This window comes from Gopherus evgoodei, chromosome 1 (assembly GCF_007399415.2).
Source record: "Gopherus evgoodei ecotype Sinaloan lineage chromosome 1, rGopEvg1_v1.p, whole genome shotgun sequence".
Lineage (NCBI taxonomy): Eukaryota > Metazoa > Chordata > Testudines > Testudinidae > Gopherus > Gopherus evgoodei.
Genome location: NC_044322.1, coordinates 251,151,722 through 251,178,373, shown reverse-complemented (window position 1 = coordinate 251,178,373; position 26,652 = coordinate 251,151,722). Strand labels below are relative to the sequence as shown.

Sequence of the window (26,652 nt, the reverse complement as noted above, 5' to 3'; positions counted from 1 at the left end):
TATTGTTAAGACAGCAGCTGCTAGGAAATCATGAAGTGAGAACACCCAAAAAAGAGCCACCTTTCTTTAATGCAGTCATGCCACAGGTTCATCTGATTTTCTCTAGTGCAAGAAGAAATCCAGTATCTAACCAGAGGCAATCTAACACCTCCAAACAAAGCTGATTCAGGATAGGATTCTCTGTCTACAGAGGAAGTAGGGGACAGCCTACATAAGACCCACCAAAATGCTTGGATTATCAACATGGAATTCTTGTTCCCGTGTCTTGTATGTAGCCCATATAATGTTTTGTCATCAAGCTGCAAAATGGTCACCCCAAATCCATTCTCTGCTGTAGTCATTATTCCTAATGGTTGTCCCCCAAACTTTGGATTTGCAAATGCTTCCTTCTGGTCAGGGAAAAGCAGCTAATAGTCTCTAGTAGTGGAAACCTATGGCAGAACACACCGGCCTAAATTTTGAAATACAGCTTCCCATGCTGTGGCTGCAATTTTTCATCCTGGATTAAATATGTGAACAGAATTGTGGTTGTGTTTAATTACACCCGCAGTTGCACCAATTGAGGTGCAATTGCATTTCCATTCTGGAGATCAGGTTGAGACTTGGCTAAAAATCAGCACTGCAGTCCCTCTCCAACTGTCAGATTACTGCAGGACATTTAATTTGGATCATCGGATTAAACTAGTGTAATAATAACAGATATTCACAAATGACTGGTGGAAAGATGCATATAGCAAAGCATTATAACCTAAAAAGAATGACATTTTACGTAAATATATGTAAGTTTCAGTTACATTCTTAACCAAATGCTAAGAGTTGGCTTCTTCCTAACATATTTACAGAGACTAGACACTACAACTGTTATATCTGTATATCTGACAAGGACCACTCTATGTACATATTAATGTGACTTTGAATGAATAGAGGCAGCTGAGGGTCCAAGTTAGGGGATGTCATATTTCCAGTGCAAACCAATCTAATCCCATTGTTTTTCAATTTCTCCCACCCACATCCTGTCCCTCCCTCCCTCTTTGCCAGGGAGTTTTCCAAAGAAAGAGAGAAGGCAAAGGCTCGGGGTGACTTTCAGAAGTTGCGGGAGAAACAACAACTGGAGGAAGACTTGAAGGGGTACCTGGACTGGATAACTCAAGCAGAAGACATCGATCCAGAAAATGAAGATGAAGGCATGGATGAGGAGAAGCCCCGAAACAGTAAGCAACTTTCCTCTGTCTCTCTCACTGGGCTTTTAGCTAGGGAGGAGTGCTTCAAAATTTGTAATTGTGAGATTTCTTGAAAAGAAAAACATATCCATACTGAGGCATCCACCATTCTTATACATTACCATGATTGTATACTTGTAGGAAGTTCGGGGAGGGTGAAATACATATAAAATAATTGGTATTGATCCACAGATCTTCAGTAACAGTAACTTTAAATGCTGATCTTAAAAAGAAAAAAGACCATTATTTGCTGTTGGGAGTGCTCTACAGGGATACGTGTTACAATATATATCTGTCTCCTATTCATTTATTTAATTGCAGTTCAGTGTTGCAGGTTGTTGACATATGGTTAATTACTTTGAAAGCAAGGTTTCTAGCCAAAGCAAAGCTACAGTATGGTATAAGGGCCAAATCAGCCCTGTTATTCTGTGTAACATTCTGTAACTCCTCTGAAGTCAGTAGAATTGCATCTGATTATGCCAGGGTCAAATTAAGCCTTAAGACTTTGCTTCTCAGGGAATTTTCTGTTATTTTTGTTCTCTGGAGTTCAGTACATCTTTGTGCAAAGTAACTGGGAATTCACCAAATGTCTCTGCTAATCAGAGCTGCTGAAAGAGGAATGGTTACATGACAGCAGCAGTTTCTTATATATTCCTACATTATCCAGATCTTCCCACCAGCTCCTCTTATCAGCACTGACTGCATATTCACTTCTCAGACACCTGACACGTATTTTTACAGGTCCCATAGTCTGAAAATATCAGGGCTGGAACCCTTCAGACAGTTACACAGTTAAAGGACACTAGCATTGTTCTTAGCATTTATTACTAAAATGTGCATTTTCAACTGCTTGATTTTGGAAGGGAGGCAGTGAAATATTTCCATTGGGGTGTATTATTACCCTAATTGCTGATGAAATCAATAGCTCTTAAGGAGGAAAAGGTTTGTCCTATTCCCCCTCTGATCAAACAAGCAAAAGACAAAAGACTATCACCTATGAGACCATATACAGGCAACATGTTGGCACTGAAATGATTTGTTTGAGCAACAAGGTAAGATTAATATCAGAGGCTGGTGGTCTTCTCCAGGGTAAGCTCTAGCATTGATAATTGTACCACCAAAGCTCTTGATTTTGCAAAACTGCACATTGTTAATTAACACCAATGGCCAAATCTTGTTCACTTTACTTAAGAAAACTAGACGTGGTGGAGTAAATAGGAGCTCTAGGTGCTCCATCTCTCTAAAAATCAGATGACTTTTATTTAGACACCTAAAATGGGGCCTGTTCTCAAGTTTGAGAATTTAGGCTCAAGAACTACTTAGGTTAGAATCTGGCTCAGGTTGTTAATGACCAAATATTGGTGATAGCTGCTCAGTGGCCTATAATATTTGAAATGGGTCTGGAGATCTAACGGTAATTCTCAGTGCAAAGTTGTCCACATTAAAAAAAAATAAATCATGACCGTGATTCAATTAGCATCTTTATATGAAGTCTCGGCAAAAATACCAAGGATTAAATTGACACAGTGCTTGATACAAAACCCACTGAAGGTAAGAGAAGGCTTTCTATTGACTTCAGCAGGCATTGGATCAGGTCTATAGAGTCTTACCTGTAGGTGGTCCCTTCAGGAAAAGGTTAAGGCACATTAACAAGGCAGTTTGATGAAACCCTTGTACTGCTGCTTCCTGTTTTGTATCTGTTCCAAGAGTCAGCAGAGAATAGCTGTCTCCACAATAGTTTTTATGAGCATGAGATTAACTCTTTTTTGTTATCAGAATTTCAGAATTAATCAGACTTCAGCCCTTGACTAAGTTTGCTAATTCCAAGGTAGGCAATCGAAATGTGAGCTAACAAACTCCATTTACATCGGGCAAATCTGTGATGCTGTGGGGAAGCTCAGAACTAAAAGCTAACACATCTGCAGTGTGTACAGTGCTACAGGACCCTTTGTTGCTTTTTACAGGCTGCACTCAGTTTTCTGTCTCTCAGCCACACACATGGATGAGTTTTGTAGGTGCTTGTCTCAGTTTGTCCCATAATGTATGTAAGTCCCTCTGGAGGTTGTCACTGTTGTCCATGAATGAAACAAAGAAATGTCATTAGCAAAGTTTACTCACTTGCTGTCTGTTTCTTCTTCAAAATGATTAACAAACAGAGCATCTTAGATAGCATTGGTTCCAGTACTGGCCACTTGGGGAACTACTGTTAACTAGTCTCCACTCTAAAGAGTAACCATTTTCTGTGACACTGTGTTGTTCGTCACTTAATCAGTTTCTCTTCTATGACGAGATCAGGCTTTGGAACAGAAGACTGAACTGTCTAATAATGCTGTAGGGTGAAGTCATGCTTCTACAGATAGACACCACAGCGACGGGTATAGGAGGGAAGTGGAATGATGCTGGCTACACATTAGTGACATGAGTCACCCTGGCAATGCAGACAGGATAGGACAGGCCAAGCAGCCAAGTCACAATATGGAACACACATTCCTGCTCTTCTGAAAAGAGGCTGTATGTGCCCCGGTGAGCTAATGCTGCAGATGGCATTATGTTTGCTAGCTGACGGGGGACCTGGCCATGCCCCCAGGGCTGGCAAACTAAACCCTCTTGTAGCCTTGGTACATTACCCAGTGCAGTAGCTGGGTGCTCTTATTTTCATTTGCTTGAGCACTGTTGCCCCCTTCTCCACTATGGTAGGATTTGGCCCCTAAGGCCAGTTTGTGAATCCCGTAGTGCCACTGGGGAGCAGTTAATTGCATGAGAAGTCTAAGTGAAATAAATGAGACTCCCCCGGGTGAGTAACTGCTCATCCATGCGAGTTAGTGGTTCACAATCTGGCCCTCTGTGTTTATAAGTAAGACTTTTTTTTGCATCTGGTGTTTTATTTGCAGTTGTATGAATAGAGAGCTCATGTTATAAAAACACCACAGTGTTTTTGTAATGGTTCTGAGTTTACTGATGTCACAAGTTATACTGTGCTGCCAAATAATTGATTTAGAAAAACACTTCTGATTGCCCTGTACCGATAAGTAGTATACATGTCATTGTTTAGAATATCTGTTTGTCTTTTATGTGTATGAGAAGACATTCCTGGTATATTTACAGTGTATACATAGAAGACTTCCCATCCTTCATATCCCATCCCTCACAAGCCAGTCTCCCACATGGCAATGCAGAGCAGCCCAAAGCCATTGTGGTCTAAGGAATGAGAGGCTAGGGCAGGGGTCGGCAACTTTCGGCACGTGGCCCATGAGGGTAATCCACTGGCGAGCCGTGAGATAGTTTGTTACGTTGACCATCTGCAGGCACATCCCCACCCCACCCCTGCAGCTCCTATTGGCCGTGGTTCTCCTTTCTTACATGCTTTGATGAGTAATGAATTAGTAAACAATGTTGTTATTTAAATTATCAGCACTGAGCACTCAATTAATATTTCACAGAGGTGATAGGGCTGTTCAGGTTTTGGGCTATTGTTTCAGGCTCTTTTCAGACTTCAGTATCAAGAGGGATTGCTCAGTGGTTTGAGCATTGGCCTGCTAAACCCAGGGTTGTGAGCTCACTCCTTGAGGGGCCATTTAGGGATTTGGGGATTGGTCCTGCTTTGAGCAGGGGGTTGGACTAGATGATCTCTTGAGGTCCCTTCCAACCCTAATAATCTATGATTCAACAGCTGTCTCTGGATCAGTTATACATGGGTCACTTGAGTTAACTGTATCAGCAATGGATTTAAGTTTTTTAATCAAAGAAGGCAGCTTGACAGAAATGCTGGTATGCCAGACCCCCATGTACCAACTTAATTGGAGTGTTACTAATGTGGTTAATATCTATTTGTGATCACACCACTCATCAAAAAGATTCTAAACTAACTTACATAAAGAAATCACTTCACCTACTGTTGAACTGCAGCTGTCTCTGGATGGAAGGTGAGAGCTATTTAAAACTCCATTGCCATGGGAATCCTTTTATGATGGTGTGAAGGTACTTTCCCCATAGATGTACTATTCTTTTCACAGTGCAACATCTCATTTAAAATTTGGGGTTGTAAATTTTCAAGGGAGTGTGCTGTGAGGTGTTCATCTTTAATGTGAGTCAGACAATTACATTTGAACACGTAATTTCTGAGGTAGCATAGATAGAGCACAGAATCAAAACACCTGGACTTCTCTGACACTGACTCATTCTATGACCTTCGACAAGTCACTTAGATTCTCTGTGCCTCGGTTTTCCCATCTGTCTAATGGGTGTGTGGTTAGGCATAATTGATTAGCATTTGCAAAGCTGTAAATGATCCTCGAAGAGAAGATGTTATTATCTAGTGACTATTGTTACTCTATTTGTCTTGTTATGATGTTCGTTTTGTCTGCTCAGGTTCTTTGTTTTTTTTTTAAATAGGGAACAAAGTCAGCAGACTTCAAGGCAGAGTTAAATAGCAAATAACAAATTTGTTTGATTATTAGGCCAGTGCCTCAGCTCTATAAATCAGGGAAGCTCAGAGATTCACCAATTTACATCCTCTGGAATCTGATTCATATAGTCTACCTAAACTAGGCCCAAACCAAAAAATATATGCTTTCAGTGTCTTCTCAATCCTAAAGCACAGTGGGGAGACTTCCTGCTCTGTAAACAGGGCCGTCTGTTCTGGCCCAGGAATCTGCCTACTGTGAAACTGAGACGACAAGGCATAGGAAAGAGAAATCTCACTTGCAGCCTGTTGGTTTTTGGATTGGCTGCCTGTGTCTGTTCCTAAGGGGGTTGCTGACCTTGGCCATATGTCATTAATCATATTTCTATCTGCTGTCACGCTCCTGATGCCTCCACACTGTGCTCTGAGCCATGATGCGTGTTAACAGCCCTGAGATGAGAGGCCAACAAATCCAAGTGCTACAACACTGAGGGACTTAGTAGAGAAAAGATGGGTAAACAAGTGAAGGCAGTCAGAGCTACATATTCTATACAGACTTCAACTGATGATAGCCCTAAAAAAGACCGTGGCATTCTTCTGAACCAGTTTAATTGATTTTATCTTTCACATCTGTTCAGGGGACATCCACAGAGCTGGCTGCATTCATCTGCTGTGTCTTAGGGAGTGGCTGAGAGGTAATGCAGCAGCGTTATTTGCAAACATGATTTAACAATTACAGCAGATGCAGAGTGGAGGAGGTAAAGAGGCATCTGGAGGTTGTTTGTGTTGATGGTTTTCATCTTTGCCCTTTTCCTGATGGGCTTTTTTGCAGAGGAAGAAAACATTAATTTGATCCAGGAGAGAAACGCACGACATGCCACAAAACAGATGCTGAGCTTCAAAATTATAGCAGAACACGATAGCAAAGAGATTTCCCCTTCCTGTTGTACAGCAGCTGGGAATTTGCCCTGTTTTATCTGTTATAAAGAATGGAGGTGCTCATGCATTGCAGTGTGTAGAAACAGGAACCTCAGCAAAGACCAGAGTCTCCCTTTGTTGAAGCTGAATGGCAAAACTCCCATTGACTTCACTGTTGCCATCCATGGCTCCTGCCAGTCACATTTTCTCCCTCTCTTTCAGTTCTGATTGGTATAAGTTCTGCTATCAGTAGCGATGCAACCCCACTGATTTCATTGGCGTTCACAGGATTTCATTGGCGTTAACAGGTGTGACGGACAACATGCTTTGACGGCCCATTTTCTGACAGCAAAAGCATTTTGGGATTCGAGGTTGCTCATTTTCCCACTTAAAATCATATCCAAGACTTTAATGTAAATTATAACAAGAACTGATAGTTCATCTAATGGGACAAAGATACTAAGATCTAATTACACTCCAGGGTTTTGTTGTAATGGGACTGATACCTGGAGAAAGTCAGATCCTCATGTAGTTTAGCGGGAAAAGCAGTGGAAATCAGTATATCGCCCCTCCAAACTATGTAGGAATGGCTTAGAGAGTACATTAAGTGGTGACAAGTACAAGGGGTTTTGGCTGCACATCAAGATTTGTGCCTGATTCACAATAAGAATGTGAGGAAGCCCAAATGAAGAGGCAGAGAGAGAGCAGGTTGTGAACCAGAGGAGAAAATTACCCAAATTCTAAAATTAAAATCCAACATAGCTTGAAAAGAAACAATCTCAAGCTTCACAGAAATGACTGCAGGGTCTGTCTGACCTTTGGGGTCATCTTTACTCAAGGAAAAACTCACTAATTCTCTAATGAACTAGCAATAAATAGGTCTTTCCACTGACATCAGACTTACTTGTCTTGTCTTACAGTCCCTTCTTTTGTCTTATGCAAATATCCAATGTTTCTTGTGGACGGTGGTATGTTGTGGTGATCAGGTGATTTCAGTGTAGGCAGCAGAGTGTTTTTCATATGTGGCATGCAAGGGACTTTGTCAAAAGCCAACCATTTTAAGCAGAAACATCTAAGCAGAAAAGTAGAATAGGAAAGAAGAGTTTTCAGTTGAAAAGGTAAAACTTTAAGAAGGAATGGGGAGCTGCTGGATGCTGAGCTGTAGCTCTTGAAAATCTGCTTTTGCATTTAAGTGCATAACTGGGAGCTGTGCGCTTGTGAAAATCTGGCCAGAAGTGAGGGGAGTACATAAATCAATGGAACAGAATGTGAAGAGAGAAATATTTTAGGGCACCAGAAATAGCAACCCCAAGAGTAACAACCTGACCACATTATCTTGGGATAACTCACAAGGTCTATGAAATCATTTTACTCCTTTGCACAATACACTGATAGTGGCCACCACTTTTCCCTTAATGTTCACTTTGCTCAAGATTTACCCACACAATTCCTTTCGACTTGAATGACTCTTCTTAGGCCAAATTCTGCCCTGATTTACACCATGTGCAATCCTCATTGACTCCAGTAGGATTTGCACAGACTTTGTCTAACTGACTTTAACAAAAGGGGTCTCTAAATCCTATGCATCCCTTTGAAAACCTAAGATTTTGAGGCTGTATGCTGTGGAATGTGTTTAATGTGCATTGATTCTAATTCTAATGTTGACTCTAATCAGAATAGTAAGACAAGTACGTTGTTAATTTCATGTATCAGCTAGCTCTGTGCCCTCTGAATCATATATGCTGAGTGTACTGACAGGTAAATTGTCAGCCCTGCAAAGCCAACATAGTGCTGTGGAATCACATCTGAATCAGAAAGCACATAACTGGATTTCCAGAGGCCGGGTTGTAAGGCTGAATTTGTAGAACTGGCCTTAGAAAAGTCTTGTTTTGATTTATAAACTTGTCAAACTTTATGTGCAAATAAATAACAGATGAAAGTTTCAAAATGGAAAATCTAGATGTTAGTTTTAGAGAGGAACTTTTCAGATTCCAGTCCCAACGCTAACTGCTTTTTTAGGCTCTCATCATCTGATTATGTAGCCAAAAAAGTATAAACTGGGCCAACATCTGCTATCAGTTTTACCAGAATAAATTTGGAATAACTGCAATGAAGTCAATTCAGTTAATTCTGATTTACTCCGGCGTATCTCTGAGCAAAATTTGACCCATTGTATTTCAAATGAACACTCAGGGACAAAGTCAGCAGAACAGTGAGTGGACAGTATGGTGCAGTTTGCTGTTTTAGAAGCTGTCACTCACTGTAAAAAACTCAGGAAGTAGAAGTCTGTGTAAAAGTTGTAAGAGCCAAGACACAGGTTGAAAATGAAGTCTTTGTCAACTCGTTTTCTTAGCTAACCAAATAGCAGCTCGAGAATGGTGTCCTACAACCTGATTGCATTTTGCCCCCCTTGCATAAATACCAGAAAATAAAAGCCCATGTCATGGAATGATTTATTATCTGTCAAAAATGGCTCTAAAGAAGGAGAGTGCACGGCAGCATCTACCTTTATTGTTGGCCACTGATGTGGAAAATAATCATATGGTAACTAAGAAAAGATTAGCTACAAACTCCAACCATTGTAGGCATTCTGAAAGGGAGTCTGGTGATGCGCCACAAGAACACAGACAACCAAACTTGACTTATTCTCAGTAGACTAGAGTGACAGAGCTATGGGTAGAATGTGCAAATGTCCACAAATTATATTGATTCTCTGTAGGGACGAACCTCATATTCTGCACCGCATCATTGCTGGAGGATACATCAGTTTAGGCTCCAAACTTTGCTTGGGTTTGCGTTGCTGCCATCTGTATTTAGCATGTGGCCTAGAAAAAGCTTTTGGGTTACATCAGGCGTTCTCAACCTTTTTCCTTTTAAGTCCCCCTGCCTCCTCAACATGGTATAAAAACTCCACAGCCCACCTGTGCCACAACAACTGGTTTTCTCCATATAAAAGTCAAAACTGGCATTAGGGGGTAGCAAGCCGGGCAATTGCCCAGGACCCCACATCGCAGAGGGACCCGCAAAGCTGAGTTGCTCGTTCTTTGGCTTCAGCTCCAGGTGGCTGGGCTCAGGGCCCTGGGCTTTGGCCCCATGTGGTGGGGCCTCAGTTTTCTGCCTTGGGCCCCAGCAAGTCTAATGCCAACCCTGTTTGGTGGACCTCCTGAAACCTGCTCGTGGCCCCCTGCAGAGGGCCCTAGGCATCTGGTTGAGAACCACTGGCCTACATCACTTCGGTGGTCCTTAGGCAAAACTCCCATTGAAGTCACTGAGAATTTTGCCTGGGTAAGTCCCAAGGTTCAAATCTGTCTGCATTTCTTGTCAACCACAAAACTCCTGAAGTGTAAGGTCAGCAGAATTTTGTCCAATTTGAGAAGTTGATGCAGCAAAAGAAAGAATTGTGTGTGCAAGCTTAAAATTGAGTGCTTATTCACAACTTTGATGTTCTGTGAATATAGTTTGTATGGAATAGTATGCGAGTTTTTCTTTCTTAAATGACTACTGCATTTAATATTTTCCAGCCAAATTCATTCTTGGTATAACTCCAGTGACTAGAATCTAGTTATCCGAGGATGAATTTGACCCACTACGTTTACTTGTATTTTGTCTGTGTGATTAAGGTGGTTGAACTTAAGGAGATCTGGTTCAAACCCTAGAATGATCTCTTATACCCTGAGTAGGTGAGACCGGGAGCATTGCAAAGGAAGGAGAAGGGGTGTTAGTTAGGCTCCTAACACTCTACAGTGATCACTGATTATTATTCGTATGTGGCTGTAACTGAGTGGCTAGGGAAGAATTCAGCCTCACAGCTGAAGGAGAATCATGGCAGCAGGATGCCTATGCACAAAGAGGAGCTTCCAGGAAGGATAGGGTTTGAGTTTGGACTTATTTACACTGATGTAAATTAAGACTGATGCTACTGAAGTCCATGGAGTTGCACTGGTGTAATACCAGGGCACATGGATCAGGCCCATTGGTTCTGACTATTTCCTCATCCATTGGCTTCATAGTCTATCTAGGGTTTTTGTTCACTGGATGATCTCAGATTAGGATTATGATTTGTAAATCATAATATTCTTTTCTGCTCGTAGCACTTTTCCTTGGAGAATTGAGATTGTCACTTTCCAAACATTAACTAACACATCTTCCCAACATCCATGTGGCCTCTCAGAATAACCTGTGTTTATCACATTTAGGCATTCAAATGGTTAGGTACCATGATATTTGTGATAATTTCTCATTCTAAGCATGAGACTGATAAAAGGAGTCCATGAGAAGTTTATAAGGGTGCTCAATGGGGGTAGAATTGTCAAGTGTCCAGTTTTCAACCGGCGCCTACACCTCACACCCCCTCCTGTGCCCCAGCCCGCTTCCCCAGCTCTGAGCCCCCTCCCACACCCAAACTCCCTCCCAGAGCCCACATCCCACAATCCCTTCATGCGTCCCAGCCCTCTGCCCCAACCCTGAGCCCCCTCCTGCACTCTGAATGCCCCAGCCCAGAGCCCCCTCCTATATCCGAAACCCCTCATCCCTGGTCCCATCCCAAAGCCCGCATCCCCAGCTGGAGCCACCTTCCACATCCTGAACCCCTCATATCTGGCTCCACCCTGAAGCCCACACCCCCAGCCCAGAGCCCATACCTCTTCCCACACTCCAACCCCCTGCCTCAGCCTGGAGTCCTCTCCCACACCCCAAACCTCTCAGCCCCACCCCTCGCCTGGAGTCCCCTCCTGCACCTGAAACCTCTCATCCCAGACCTCGTATGTGAAGCCAGAGCCCTCACCCTTCCTGTACCCAACCCCCTGCCCCAGCCCAGTGAGAATGAGCGAGTGAGTAAGGGTGGAGGAGAGTGAGCGACAGAGGGAGGGGAAATGGAGTGAGCAGGGGCAGGGCCTCAGAGAAGCGGTGTGACAGAGGGCAGGACAAGGGTATTTGGTTTTGTACAATTAGAAAGTTGGCAACTCTAACTGTGGGTGGCACACTCAATTTAAATCTGATAAAATGAGTTTGAAAATGGCCTTTCATTGAAAAAAATTGTGAAAAAGTTTCAATTCCATTTTTCAATAAATTTCAAAACAAAAATTCTCAAGAAACAATTAATATTATTTAGTATTTTTGAATATTTAATTTTAAAATTGTGGGGGGAAAGTCCATTTTATATCAAGATTTTCCTATTTCCCCTTCTGCCCTTCTCTGTCATCTTCTGGTCCCAAAAGAAAGAGAGAGAAATGTTGAAAAGTGATAGAAACTATCACCTGAAAAAGAGCTCTATGTAGCTTGAAAGCTTGTCTTTTTGACCAACAGAAGTTAGTCCAAGAAAAGATACTTGGTTGTCTCTCTAATATTCTGGGACTAACATGTCTACACCAACACTGCAAATAGACATTGGCACTTATGAACATAAGAACTTCCACAATGGGTTGGACCGAAGGTCCATATAGCCCAGTATCCTGTCTTCTGACGGTGTCTAATGCCATGTGCCCCAGAGGGAATGAATAGAATAGGTAGTCAGCAAGTGACCCATTCCCAGCTTCTGACAAACAGGCTAGGGACAGCATCCCTGTCCATCCTGGCTAATAGCCATTGATGGACCTATCCTACATGAATGTATCTAGTTCTTTTTTGAACCCTGTTATAGTCTTGGCCTTCACAACATCCTCTTGTAAAGAATTCCACGGGTTGACTATGCCAAGGTAGACTTACACTTTTAAAATTAAGACTTTCTCTCCATTTTTAACTTTCTCTCTGTCTTTGCATGAAAGTAACAGAAAGTGAACATTTGGGGTAAAATAATGGCTCCACTGGTGAAATAGTGGTAAAACGCCCATCTACGGCAATAGGACCAGGATTTCATCCTTTGATTTTTTTTGCCACAGGAAAAAAAAATTAAAAGTGAGAGTAGATCTCCCCCACACACACACACACACTTTCTCTTACTGTTTACATTTTTATACTGGAAGAAAAAGTGGCAGGTAGAAGTAAAAAGGAGAGTGGGTTTCCTACCCACCCCACTTTGTCTCCCTTTTTTTACTTTCCTCCCCTCTTATCCACTGGAAAAAGGGGAAATGTTTAAAAAGTAAGAGATTTGGGCTGTAGTGATCCAACTTACAACCAAAAGTGCTGGAATAATTTGTGTAGTGGGGATGCTGAGAGCCATTGAACCAAACTATAAATTCTGTATATAATGGGAAACACTTCAAGCCAGGGGATGCAGCACCACCCCTAGTTCCAGCACCTACACTTACAACTTTTTCCAGCTTCTCACTTCCCTGACTCTTGCAACCTGGATTGCAAACAACATTCAGTTGAAATCTGCTAGAGCAGTGGTGTGTGACCAGCTACAGCATATAAAAGCTGACATTAATGTTTACAGGGCACAAGGTTTTCTGCTGTGAAGGTTTTTTCCCTGGTGAAGCATGATTGATGAGAAGGCCATTCTGTCTGGCCTATTGGAAAGGAGACCTATGATGGTGTGGGAATCCTGTTTAATATCACTGAGATCACTATGCAGAAACATCACTGAAGGTGAGCCCTGACAAGGGGCTGATAATAAATGTGGTCCAGGAAGGAAGCTTTTCCAGATGAATAAATCTCCACTTATCCTATTGGAAAGGAAAGCATTGGTTGAAGTTATCAGGACATATCTGATGGCACCATGAGTCCTCCTCTGGGAAGAAGACTTTGTGTAGGAAACAGTCTGGGTGTTACATGGTCAGTGGCTTGCTCATGTGCCCTACTTGAGAGGAATCAGCTGATTCCAATATAAAAGGCAGCAGGAAGCTAGAGAGAAGGGTATGATTGAGAGAGGAGCTGAAAATATCAGGGGCAGGAAGCTTGGCAATAAGCTGGGAAAGCTTAGGAAACTGCAGCTATCTCTGCAGATGCTGCAGGAAGTGGTAAGAAGGCTCCTGCAGGGCCCTGAGTCAGCGGGGGGAAGGCACTAGCTAAGAACCTGTGCAGGAAGGACAAACTCCAGGCAGGGGATGCTGGGAAGTGGACAGTCAGACCCTCAGGGAGAAGGGGCTGCGCCTAGCTAAAACTGGGATAAAGACTGTGAGAGTTTGTATTCTATTTTCAAAGACTTTGTGTTATTTTGTACTACTAGGGGAGAGAGACTGAACTAGGGTTGAGGCCTGGAGGGCTGATGTGTACCTATATAAATGGGGTTTGTTTGAATTACCTTAGAAGAGTGAGTTCTTAAGGAGGCATAGATGAAAGGGAAGTAGAGGTGTGACAGCCACAGGGAGGCAGTAAGCAGCCACTGTGCTACAGTGGCCAGAGCTGTCAATCAAATGCCCTTAGATATAATGAACACACTTTAACTCCAATGATTAAACAAACTGACATAAAACATGGAATCTCCTTCCATAAAGGTTTTTAAGGTCAGGATTGACAAAGCCCTGGCTGGGATGATTTAGTTGGGGATTGGTCCTGCTTTGAGCAGGGGGTTGGACTAGATCAGTGCTTCTCAAAGCCAGTCCACCGCTTGTTCAGGGAAAGCCCCTGGCAGTCTGGGCTGGTTTGTTTACCTGCCGCGTCCGCAGGTTCGGCCGATCACGGCTCCCACTGGCCGCAGTTCACCATTCCAGGCCAATGGGGGCTGCGGGAAGCTGTGCGGGCCAAGGCACGTACTAGTCACCCTTCCTGCAGCCCCCATTGGCCTGGAGCAGCGAACCGTGCCTAGTGGGAGCCGCAATCGGTCGAACCTGCATACGTGGCAGGTAAACAAACCAGTCCAGACCTCCAGGGGCTTTCCCTGAACAAGCGGCGGACCAGCTTTGAGAACCACTGGACTAGATGACCTCTTGAGATACCTTCCAACCCTGACTTTCTATGATTCTATGTGCACCACCTGGGGTGCAGTTTTTATAAGAGATGCTACAAAAAAAGCAGAACTGACCTAGTATATACCAAGGCGAAGACGTTCAAAAATGAATGCCTAAAGTCCTGCTCCTAAATCTGTATTTGGGCATTTAAATTAGTGGTGTCATTTTCAAAAATGTGGAGCATCCAGCAGTTTGTATTGAAGTCAATGAAAGCGACTGAGTACTCAACACTTTTAAAAATCAATTGTTGCAGTTATGACATCAGGAGATACCTTCACTGAAAAACGGCAACAGTGCATTCAAAGCATAGGTGGACACCTGTGGAACAGGATTACACACACAGGTGCTGGAACTAGAGGTGCGGGGGGTGCTGCAGCACCCCCTGGCTTGCAGCGGTTTCCATTATATAGAAAGTTTACAGTTTGGTTAAATGGCTCTCAGCACCCCCAGTATAAAAATTGTTCCAGCGCCCCTGATTGCATGGCAATAATCATTCCTGAAATCCAAAGGACTTTTTAGATGGTGTTGAGAATTCTGAGTAACGAGGTGGTAGTGGTAGGCAATGAGAGCTGGGAGATATGGAGTGTGCTGTTGGAGATGTGGAACTGTGGATTATTATTTGTATGAAACAGTAGCAAAGCAGAGCCTCGTTGTGCTTTACATACATCGTATAGTCTATAGGCAGGCAGGAGAAAGGAAGTAGTATTCCTGTTTTCATAAATTCCTAGATTTTTAAAGCCAGAAGAGACCACTAAAACAAGGAGTCCGGTGGCACCTTAAAGACTAAATAAATCCAACTGTTAGTCTTTAAGGTGTCACTGGACTCCTTGTTGTTTTTGTGGATACAGACTAACACGGCTACCCCATTATAAGAGACTGCTGTGATTATCTGGTCTGACTTCTTGCCTAACACGGACCATAGGATTTCCCTGTGTTAATTCCTGCTTCAGGTCCAATATCTGGCCATGAACTAGAGCACCTCATTTTACAGCTAAAGAAGTGTAATACAGAGAGAAAGCAACTGACCCAAGGGCACACAGGAAGTCTGTAGCAGAGCCAGAAATTGAACCCAAATTTCCTAAGTCCAATTCCAGTGCCCGAAACACAAGACTATTCTTTAATAGTACAATACATGTGGTGAGCCTAGACATTGGGGAAGTTGTTCTGGTGTCTTTTTTCCAAATGTAAGAATAGATTGACGGTGAGTGTCTTTTTTTTAATCTTTTATTTTAGTTACTCCTTTGCTTCCTCTATATTGTAAATATTTTATTTGCGGTTTTACATGCAGTGAAGGAAACAGGCAGGCCAAGACTGACCTACGTTGGCAGAGCGGTGTGCAGGCTGAGGCCTGGCTGCAGTAGCCAGAAATGCTGCATCAGAGGACAGAGGTGTATTGGCAGAGTAACATTGGGGAAGGTTTCGTAGCCTGGGCCTGTATTGCCCATCACTCAAGGCCAATCTCATCTGTCCCTCACTTTCAGAAACACCAACATTCTCACACAAACATTTTAAGAGCAAGAATAAAATATTTTAAAAATAAAAATCAGAGTTTAGACAGCTAACTGCTGACCTCACAGGTTCCGGCTGTTGCAAGAGACCGATGCAATTAGTTGTAGCTAACGGGCAGTCTATGCTGCTGCTTTTTCCTGAGGCAGAATTTAGACAGAAGGAATCTGGGTGACCTTACACCACTGAACTGGAAAATGTGCTGCTGAATCAATCGCCATCACTGGCACAATTGAGAGGAATTCAGTTACAAACAGCGCTGGCACAGCTGAGAGGAATTCAGTTATGAACAGCATTGCATCCTTCTCGTTACTTAGGCAGGATACAGGAAGCCTATAATAAGAACCTAGATGTGGCTCAAGCAGGAAGAAACAAAGATTCTTGCTCTGTGACCAGACCGTCTCACAAGAGGCCTCTTCCTCTGCTCGGTGGAAAGAAAACTCTCATCCACTCCAGTTATCTCTAGTCAACTATCAGATAATAGGCTAAAAATCCTAAACCACCTCCTGTTGTCTCTGTTTATGAGAGGAAATACACATCCCCATACTCCAAATGTCTTACAGGCTTCAAGTTTTGAAAGACAGAAAAACAATTTCCCCCCTTGGGGTAATTGTACCTATAACAGGTGCCACACACCTGTCTGATCTTCACTCCCACAGCAGTTGTTCAGTAGCAGGCTTGCAGAGGTGAGTCAGTATTTAGTGAATTAGCCTTTCACCTCTTGAGACAGGTTCAGACTCCGCTTGAGGGCACATGAGGTTTTACTGCTCTCAGCCATTCGTACCACCACAGCACATTTATCCTCTCTGCTAAAGAGAGGACTGGAATAGGAGGTGGTTTTCCAAGTCTTAACTGAGATGCATCAGTAAAGTTTTGTGGTGGGGCCCAGGACTAGACTAGCATGGGTTTTTGCAGATCAGTTTTGAGCTATGTTCACAGTTGTGTTATGTCCCCTTGAATGGAGTAATAATGAAAGTCAAGGTCAGAATTGAAAGGCATTGGCAGAGTTGCATGGGGTACTCCAGGTCAGAATGTAAGTCCATTAAAAGGTCCATTTGGAGGACCTAGGAATGGAAGAGCAGGGAATATTTAAGGTCAGGAATGAATTGTTTTCATACAGCTGGGTGAGGGAAGCTTGCATAACACCTATCCACACTAAGCTTAGCTCAAGCTGGTGTTATCAGTCCCTCAGTTTTGGGAATGCTGAAAGTATTCACAAACTAAAAATTACTATTTCAAGCCCACTAGCAAATGCCTGTTTCTTTGGCTTGGAGTAATTGACCTATTTTCAGTGTCTTATTGCAGAGGTACAAGAGCTTTAATTATACACTTTACAAGCTAGCTTTAAGGGAAAAGCCCTTTAACTTGAAATCCTTGTTTACATTCCTGGTTCCAAGCTGTAGCACAGCCTGCCCTGCTAGCATGTCTCATTCTTCTGACTCATAAGTTATTATAATAGTGTCTAGTATCAGACTAGTCATTATGTTAGCAGAAATGTCTGAAATAACATCTCATGCACAGCAGTGTTCAAAATTACAAACATATTATTTCCTAGATATAGCAGAAATGTAATATAATGGGCAGTATCTGAAAACAGGGGAAGATGTTTATTCCCATTTCAAGCTGGGAGAAGTGATTGCCAGCTCAGATCAGGTTGCTGAATAAAATTGGTTAAATATGATACATTAATACAACCGCAAGGGCCTGCACCAGCTCAGTGGTGACCTACAACTAATGAGCATATTGATCAGTAAATTGGGTTGATTGCCACTGGGAAAGCACCACCCAAGAGGCTTAGCCAAAGATTCCACACGAATACTGACACTGAAAAATGTCTGTACTCACATCCGAACATGGCAATCGCTGCCTGTAAAACAGGCACCTCAGACTAAGGAAGCCTCACTGCTCACTCTGCTGTTATATGTCACTTTGCAATGTTGAACACTAGGAGCAAGGTATCTGTAGCCTGAGATACTGCAGCAGGGAGTACTCAGTGGCAGCTGATCTGTTCCACTAATCTCGCCCACAAGGGTCCCAACCTCTGTCTAGCTGCCTTCAACCCTCTGAATGTGCCCCAGCCCAGCCTCTCCTTCTTAGCTGCCAGTTCCATTTATATTATTGTAGTTCCTAGGTGCTCCAGTCATGGACCAGGACCCTGTTGTGCTAGGTGCTGTGCAAACAAAAACCAAAGTTATTCCCTGCTCAGAAAGCTTTTTCCTCTCTTCTGGATACAATCTGCAATCAGACCTGCCTTCTAGCTGTTGTCACCTGTTTGCTATAAAATCCTTTACGGAATCAGCTTCCCAGCTACAGTAACTTTCATGGCTTCTCAGGAAAGACTTCCAGCTGGACCTGACTCCCAGCTGCTGGAAGTCACACACACTCCCCTGACCATGATTTCAGACCCCTCTTACCTCCCAGTTGTTGGTTCATTCCCTCTCCTACCTACGTATACTCCTACCTACTCTGCCTTCTAGCTACCAAAGCTTGCCCACTAACCATAGGCATATATGCTCACCTTCTCCAACTCCCAACCTTCAGACCACTCACTCAGTCTCCAGGTATTGCTCACTTGGAAATGATGGATGGGGGGAATGTCACAAAATTGCTTGGACTCAGTCCTTTGAAAGTGTAGAAATATAGGTGGCCTGCAGCACTCCCTGGAGATTTTCCAGTGGCCTGAACGTAGCAAATTGGAATTGCTTCCTACTGCTTGTTTCTCATAGGACGTGCAGGAGGGACATATTCATAGAGCTTTGAACTGAAACAACAAAGACACTTGCCAATGTGGAGACCATTTTCAGAGTTACTAATTTGCTGTTATATGTTACTGTTATATGTGCAGAGCAGCTGCAGAACTGATTCCTCATACCAGGCTTTGCCACAGTTAAAAAGGACACCTTCAAATTGAAAAAACATTTGTGCCTGAAACTTGTGTACCTATTACTATGACAAGTAACACCTAGATTCCTGGAACTTCAAGAATTGCTAAACCAGAGGGGAAATAATAGTCTCTATTTTTCTGTTTGTTTATTATGTGCAATTGATAACCGTTCTTCTATGGTCAGTTTTACTGGTGTGTTGATGGTCAGTTGCACTTCCTGTGTCACTAGCACAATATCCACTGCTCAAGGGACAGCTCACATGCTGCCATTTCCCAGGCCCTACCAAGGCATGTTTGCCAGTTACAAAGCAGTAGAGCTACTGCTATTTCCAAATTAATGGCTAGGGGGTTTTCTCCTTTACCCAGACCTCTGCATGGAGCCAGGGAACAACAGGAACCAGGGTGGATGGGGAGTGCCCCTCTAAACTCCCTAAACCCTGCCTGGAGCAGGCTTCAGTACATTGAGTGGCATTGCTCTTGGGCTCACCTCCTTTGCTGAAAAGATGCTTAGAAGCATCAGCAGGGATGTAGGAAAATTCTTCGAACTATTTGGAAATAATCTTTTAAAATCAGGAAATAGTGTTTAAATAGTGCAAGACCCAACTCGAAATGTTTTAATTTAACTAGAACTCAGCATTACAGCTAGAAGGAGTTTCCCAAGAGAAGCAGACAGACTCAGGATGCTTAAGGATGCAAAATGCATCCCAACCTGTCTCGTAAATGGTTGTACTTTTGCCCTTGGTTGTTCCCAGCCAGGAAAACAATACAAGCCATTTACCAGAAAAGTAAAGAGGCCAGTATAGAATCTGTTTTGCAAAGGTTGATTTGATGTCATACAGTGGGATCCACACTGGGAGGAGGCATGTCTTCGATTACCTGTTCTTGTAGCAAACTCTCTTAGCCTATGACCTGACCAGTCTGTTTCTGCATTCCTTCTTGAGTCCCAAGAGGCTAAGTGTGCTGCTTCTATAGCCCTTCCAACCGCAGTTAGCCTGAGGAGTGATGAGCAAGCTAGTGATTTGAACTTGGATGCCCACTTGGCAGTACAACTAGCTGCCACTGGAGAGTGCTTGGTTTGCCTTTTCTAGCACAGGAATGAGCCATTTCTTTAACATATGTTTCCTAGTGAGATCCCTGCATACTGTGCTTATGAGAAATTCAAAATATTACAGCTGTGTCAGTTGTTTTAAAAAAAAAACCTGAACACTATGTGCAGGGAAGTGTTAATGCACTCCTGGGAATAGATGTACATGTTCTTTCTTGGGAGTGGAAAACAGAACGCATTTGAGGCTTGAAAAGGTCATCTCACTTTGAAAGGGATGTAGATTTGATTTTGTCTATTATGTGGTCTTCTGCATAATGTGTGTTCCATTCACCAGCTATAAGGAACCGATATTTATGGAACACAATGTCTCTCTGTTGAGATGATTTTAAAAATAAAAAATGGCAGATGTTTGGAACAGCTGAGGGGTTTGAAATGTCAGACTAGATCCCAGGGAGATGGACTAACGGGAAGACAATTCAGCTATAGGTATGTGATAAACTGGATGGGTATATGGCAAATGTATCAATCACATACTTGTGCACTTTGGTTTATCTTGATTTATCACATGTTAAATATCAGGGGTAGTCATATTAGTCTGTATCCACAAAAACAATGAGGAGTCTGGTGGCATCTTAAAGAGTAACAGATTTATTTGGGCATAAACTTTCATGGGTAAAAAATCCACTTCTTCAGATGCGTCTTTATCTTCAGATGCATGATTTATCACATGGTTATTATTTCCATGTATGTGGTGTATATACATTTATCACATGATTCTGTCACCTCAACATGTGTGAGGTGGGTTAGTTAGTGTGAGTATATGTATATAATCAGTTTATTGCCATTTCCACTCTGAAAAACCACATAATACTTCCTAGCTCAGCTCCATTCCACTGTCTTCTGCCTTCACGTGTCAATCTTCTGTCACGCAACCCAATGTGCTAGCTATCCTCGTCTTTCCATCGTAGGGAGCTCTGTTACTATATGCTAGCTTCTCCATCTCTTTATCATTTTTTTGCTCACTTTAGGCCTGATTCTTATTTATGTTAAGACCCCTTTACACCACTCTACTTACACTGTAGTGGTATAAAGTTACCTTAAAATGAGAGCCACTTTAAGGCCCTTTAACATTACCACAGTGGTCTAAAGGGTCCTTGTCATAAATGAGAACCAGGTACTCTCTTTCTAATTGATGTCCTCAGATATATTTTTACATAACCTAAGTTGGCCTCTTGGAAATCAGTTCTCGGTACTAATTGGACAGGCATTGGCCTTTTGGCGCTCAACTAGTAGTTTCCAAGGATTTTACAGTCCTTCGGGGATCTTTTGTGATAAACTCATTGATGTACCATCTATCCTCATCATATACCTCTTCTGCTTCTCACTTAGCTTCTCAGGTGAACAGCAAATCACATGTCCCTTTTCCTTAACTCCAGAGGCCATTCAGGTAGGTTCCTCATCTAAGAAACGGGGCCACTTTTTTTTTCCACTGTTCCCTGATCATCTTTTATTGTGAACGCTTACTAATTCAAAAACAGTTTATCTTTTGGGAAGAAGGACAAGTGCTCTCTGCAGCAGCCAAAAGTCTACTGAGAAGTGATAAAAGAATTCTCAAAGAGGGTGGAGGGAGGAACAGACGGAAGAATGCATTTAATTCAGATCTTGTCATGAAAAGGAATGCCTCTGGGGAGCATGTGCTTAGTGAGTGAAAGAAGTGTCAATACCCCACGTTAAAAACAATTACCAGCACTGGTGTTTTGTTATATTTTCCTTGCCCTACTATGGAGCTTAAAATCCATCTCAGCACTGAACTTTTTGACAGAGTTAAAGTTGGAGATTATCTACAGGAATCTGCTCTGCTTAACTGAACCAAACCTCCATTCTAAAATATACATTATTTTTATCTCACTGTAGATAAATCATTGGTCGCATGACCATACTGCTGATGTTTGGTCATGTAGTCATAAGACACTTGCTCAAATAACTTTATAATCCAGGAGGTACCTAACCACCAAAATCCCACTGATAATTCTAATTCCCATCTTGTCTTCTCCTGGAGGGGCTCCGCTAATACTGTTACCACTTTTCACCTAAGCAGTTAGTCAAAGTTTGGGCCTCTTTGGGTTATTCCAGTTGGGAGGAGACATTGATGATGGAGTCTGGTATTTATGATGCAATCCTGTTTATTCACAAAGCCCTGTTTCTCCAAACACAGGAGGAACCCTAAAATAGCACATAGCTGCCTTGATCACAGCAGCAGTCTCTTTCAGCCAGCTTGTTCAGGCTTTCTTTCTGGTTCTCTCTGTGGTCTTTCATCTTGAGCTGTGTCCCACTCTCTCACGCCAACCCACATACCCTTACCCAAAGACAATACCCTGTGGAGCCCTCTGCCCAAAAAGTCCAAATTACTGTGCAGGCTCAGATGCCCCCTTTTTCTTAGGTGGCACTGCTTAGCTGTTTTGCCCAGCTATTTTAAATGAGGAGTGGAGGCCACGTTTGCAGTGTTGTAGCCATGTTAGTCCCAGGGTATTAGAGAGACCAGGTGGGTGAAGTGAGAGGCACAAACTTTCAAGCTACACAGAGCTCTTCAGGTTTGGGAAAGGTACTAAAAGTGTCACAGCTAACTACAAGGTGGAACAGATTGTTTAGCATCAGTAGTTAGCACATATTCTAATGGACCATTCAAGGTGAAGTGGCACTCCTGTAGAGACAGGACTAAAAAGGGGGTTAATGGGTTACAGATTATTTTAATAAGCCATAAATCCAGTATCTTTAGTAAGGCTGTGATTTTTAGTGTCTAGCAATGTTATGAATTCAAGTTCCCAGGCTCATCTTTCGAAAGTGTCGTGCAGGTTTCCTTTGAGGATGAGGACTGATAGGTCAGATATAGAGTGAAAAGTGTTCACTCACAGGTGCTATGACAGGGGTTCTCAAACTGGGAGTTGGGATCCCTCAAGGGGTCATGAGATTATTATATGAGGGGTCGCAAGCTGTCAGCCTCCACCCCAAACTCCGCTTTGCCTCCAGCATTTATAATGTTGTTAAATATATTAAAAAGTGTTTTTTAATTTCTAAGGGGGGGGCGCACTCAGAGTCTTGCTGTGTGTAAGGGCTCACCAGTACAAAAGTTTGAGAACCACTGTGCTATGATGTTTTTAGCCTTTTCCTGTGTGAGCTCATTCGAGAGTGTAGTGATTGTCTGATTTCACCCACATACTTGTTACTGAGGCATTTAGTGCGCTGAATGAGGTACACCACATGTTGTGATAGGTATGGGTAGGGTCCATGAATCTTGAAAGGGGCATTATGAGGGGTGTTGATCATTGTAGCAGTTGAGGCCAGAATAGATTAGATAAGGTTTAACCCAATCCACAACAATACAGTATCACTTTGCAGGATAGAAACCCCAAAAGAGCTTCCCATTTCATAACTATTTTTTTCCTGCCAGCCATCCGAGATGAAGAGGGGCTCTCCTATACACAAGCATTTACCCCCATGCACCCAGTAATTTACTTTGTGCGTGCTCCTTGTATAACTTACGCACCTTCTGGGTGTGCTGTTCAATCCCATTTAGTAGCACCGAGACCACTTAGAGAGAGATTAATGAGTCTACTCTACAGCCTTAGCTAAGGGCCACATGGCTTTTAGCTCATGCAGTAGAGGCTCATACATTTAGTTCCAGAAGTCCCGGGGTTTATCGGTGTTACACTTGCATATAGGAATATACTCACTGATTGTTCCCAGGACTTTGTCAATCTTGGGAAATGCATGCAGCAGAATAAAAGCTGTATCTCATTTAAATTAATTGGTAAAATGAATAAGTACGGCATTTCCACAAACAGAGGTGATGAAAGAAGGAAGCTAGGCAGTGTTCATGTTTTAAACTGAGGACTGGTCACAGAAAAAGATGACTTGTTTGTTATTCTGACAGTTGCCCACAAACTCATTCGTGAATGAATGGGCAGGAGAGGCACAGTAGGAAATGAGGTTCTTTTTGGAGATGAAGTAATTCATTCAATGCTAACTCAGTTTAAGGAGGCAGCTTGGAAACTGAAGACTGCAATTTGTTTTTGTTGTGTCTGATGGAAAAACAAATCTTAAGTTCCAGCTGGAGAATTCACAGAACTTCTTTGCTTGTCAGAGTAGTTTTGTGATCTTGCTGAGTCCCACCTGGAACACATTAGCAGCAATAATAATGATAATACTTAGCTCTTATTACGATGTTTTTCATCCACAGATCTCAAAGAGCTTGACAAAAGTGAGTAGAGAATTACTATCCCTGTGTTAGAGAAGGAGAAACAGAAGCATAGAGAGGTTATACCAAGACGACACAGCGAGCCCATGGCAGAACAAAGATGAAATCCAGGTCCATCTGGTGTCAAATCCATTGCCCCGTCTGTTGGACCACACTGCTTCGGCTCAGGTTCCCCTTGTGTCTCATTACCTTTAGCAGTGATCAGCAGTGACGGGGAAGGGGAAACGTGTGAAAAATAAGAGTTGGAAAATAAGTCAAAATAGCCCTCTATCATGCTGGTGGACAGAATATTACCAATAATCATATTGCAACTTCACAGGACCTTTCTCCTAGAGGGATCCCTGTCATCATCTCAATGAAAGATTAGGCTCTGCTTCTTCCTAAAATACATCCCCTACTCTCATGGCTTAATGGCCACAAGCAGAGATAATTTAGAAAGTGACGGGCAAAAGGCTGGTTAAGAAGAGTTCATTCTGCTGTGCATCACCATAGTTCAACAGCATCGAATCATACAATCAGAGAAGATTAGGGTTGGAAGAGACCTTAGGAGGTCATCTAGTCCAACGCCCTGCTCAAAGCAGGATCAACTCTAACTAAATCATCCCAGCCAGGACTTTGTCAAGCCAGGCCTTAAAAACCTCTAAGGATGAAGATTCCACCACCTCCCTCAGTAACTCATTCCAGTACTTCACCATCGTCCTAGTGAAATAGTTTTTCCTACTATCCAACCTAGACATTCCCCACTACAATTTGAGACCATTGCTCCTTGTTCTGTCATCTGCCACCACTGAGAACAGCCTAGCTCCATCTATTTGGAACCCTCCCTCAGGTAGTTGAAGGCTGCTATCAATCCCCACTCACTCTTCTCTTCTGCAGATTAAATAAACCCAGTTCCCTCAGCCTCTCCTCATAAGTCGTGTGCCCCAACCCCCTAATCATTGTTGTTGCCCTCTGCTGGACTCTCTCCAATTTGTCCACATCGTTTCTGTAGTGAGGGGCCCAAAACTGGACTCAGTACTCCAGATGTGGCCTCACCAGTGCCAAATAGAGGGAAATAATCACTTCCCTTGATCTGCTGGCAATGCTCCTACTAAGGCAGCCCAATATGCCGTTAGCCTTCTTGGGAACAAGGGCACACTGTTGACTCATATCCAGCTTCTCATACTTCTCATTCTCTGTAATCGCCAGATCCTTTTCTGCAGAACTGCCACTTAGCCAGTTAGTCCCCAGCCTGTAGCAGTGCATGGGATTCTTCCGTCCTAAGTGTAGGACTCTGCACTTGTCCTTGTTGAACTCCATCAGATTTCTTTTGGCCCAATCCTCCAATTTGTCTATGTCTCTCTGGACCCTATCCCTACCCTCCAGCATTATCTACCTCTCCCCCCAGCTTAGCATCTTCCGTTAACTTGCTGAGGGTGCAATCCATCCCATCACCCAGATCTTTAATGAAGATGATGAGCAAAACCAGCCCCAGGACCGACCTCTGAGTCGCTCTGCTTAATATTGGCTGCCAACTGGACATCGAGCCATTGATCACTACCCATTGAGCCTGACAATCTAGCCAGCTTTCTGTCCACCTTATAGTCCATCCATCCAATCGATACTGCTTTAACATGCTGACAAGAATACTGTGGGAGACCGTATCAGAAATTTTGCTAAAGTCAAGGTATATCATGTCTACCGCTTCTCCCATATCCACAGAGCCAGTTATCTTATCATAGAAGGCAATCAGTTTGGTCAGGCATGAATTGCCCTTGGTGAATCCATATTGACTGTTCTTGATCACCTTTCTCTCCTCCAAGTGCTTCAAAATGAATTGCTTGAGGACCTGCTCCATGATTTTTCTGGGGACTGAGGTGAGCCTGACCAGTCTGTAGTTCCCCACATTCTCCTTCTTCCCTTTTTTAAAGATGGACACTATATTTGCCTTTTTCTAATCGTCCAGGACCTCCCCTGATCACCACAAGTTTTCAAAGATAATGGCCAGTGGCTCTGCAATTACATCAACCAACTCACTCAGCACCCTCGGATGCATTGCATCGGGCCCCATGGACTTTTGCATGTCCAGCTTTTCTAACTAGTCCTTAACCTGTTCTTTCACTACTGAGGGCTACTCACCTCCTCTCCATACTGTGCCGCCCAGTGCAGCAGTCTGGGAGCTGACCTTGTCTGTGAAGACCAAGGTAAAAAAGGCATTGAGTACTTCAGCTTTTTCCACATCATCTGTCAGTAGGTTGCCTCCTCCATTCAGTAGGGGTTCCACACTTTTCCTGACCTCCTCCTTGTTGCTAACATACATGTAGAAACTGTTCTTGTTACCCTTCACATCCCTTGCTAGCTGCAACTCCAATTGTACTTTGGCTTTCCTGCATGCTTGAGCAATATTTTTATACTACTCCCTAGCATATAACAACACTAACAATTAATTAATACATACTGGGCCTTTTTGTAGTGCCTTTTAACTGAGAATTTCAGAATACTTATGAATGTTAATTAAGCTTCAAAATGTGCTTATCAGCTAAGTGTTATTTTGCAGATTGATAAACTTGAGTTCAGTGGAGTTACTTCTACTACACACTAGGACTGATTTTTACAG

General features: G+C 42.9%; 1 protein-coding gene across 1 annotated transcript in view; it reads left to right on the top strand.

Annotated features, from left to right (window-relative positions):
* The window catches only part of CACNA1C (calcium voltage-gated channel subunit alpha1 C), a 672,248-nt gene that overhangs the window by 479,829 nt on the left and 165,767 nt on the right, over positions 1-26,652 (top strand). The window contains 1 exon segment of the mRNA XM_030542977.1: positions 1,039-1,211. Within this exon segment, the coding sequence (XP_030398837.1) occupies positions 1,039-1,211 (173 nt within the window).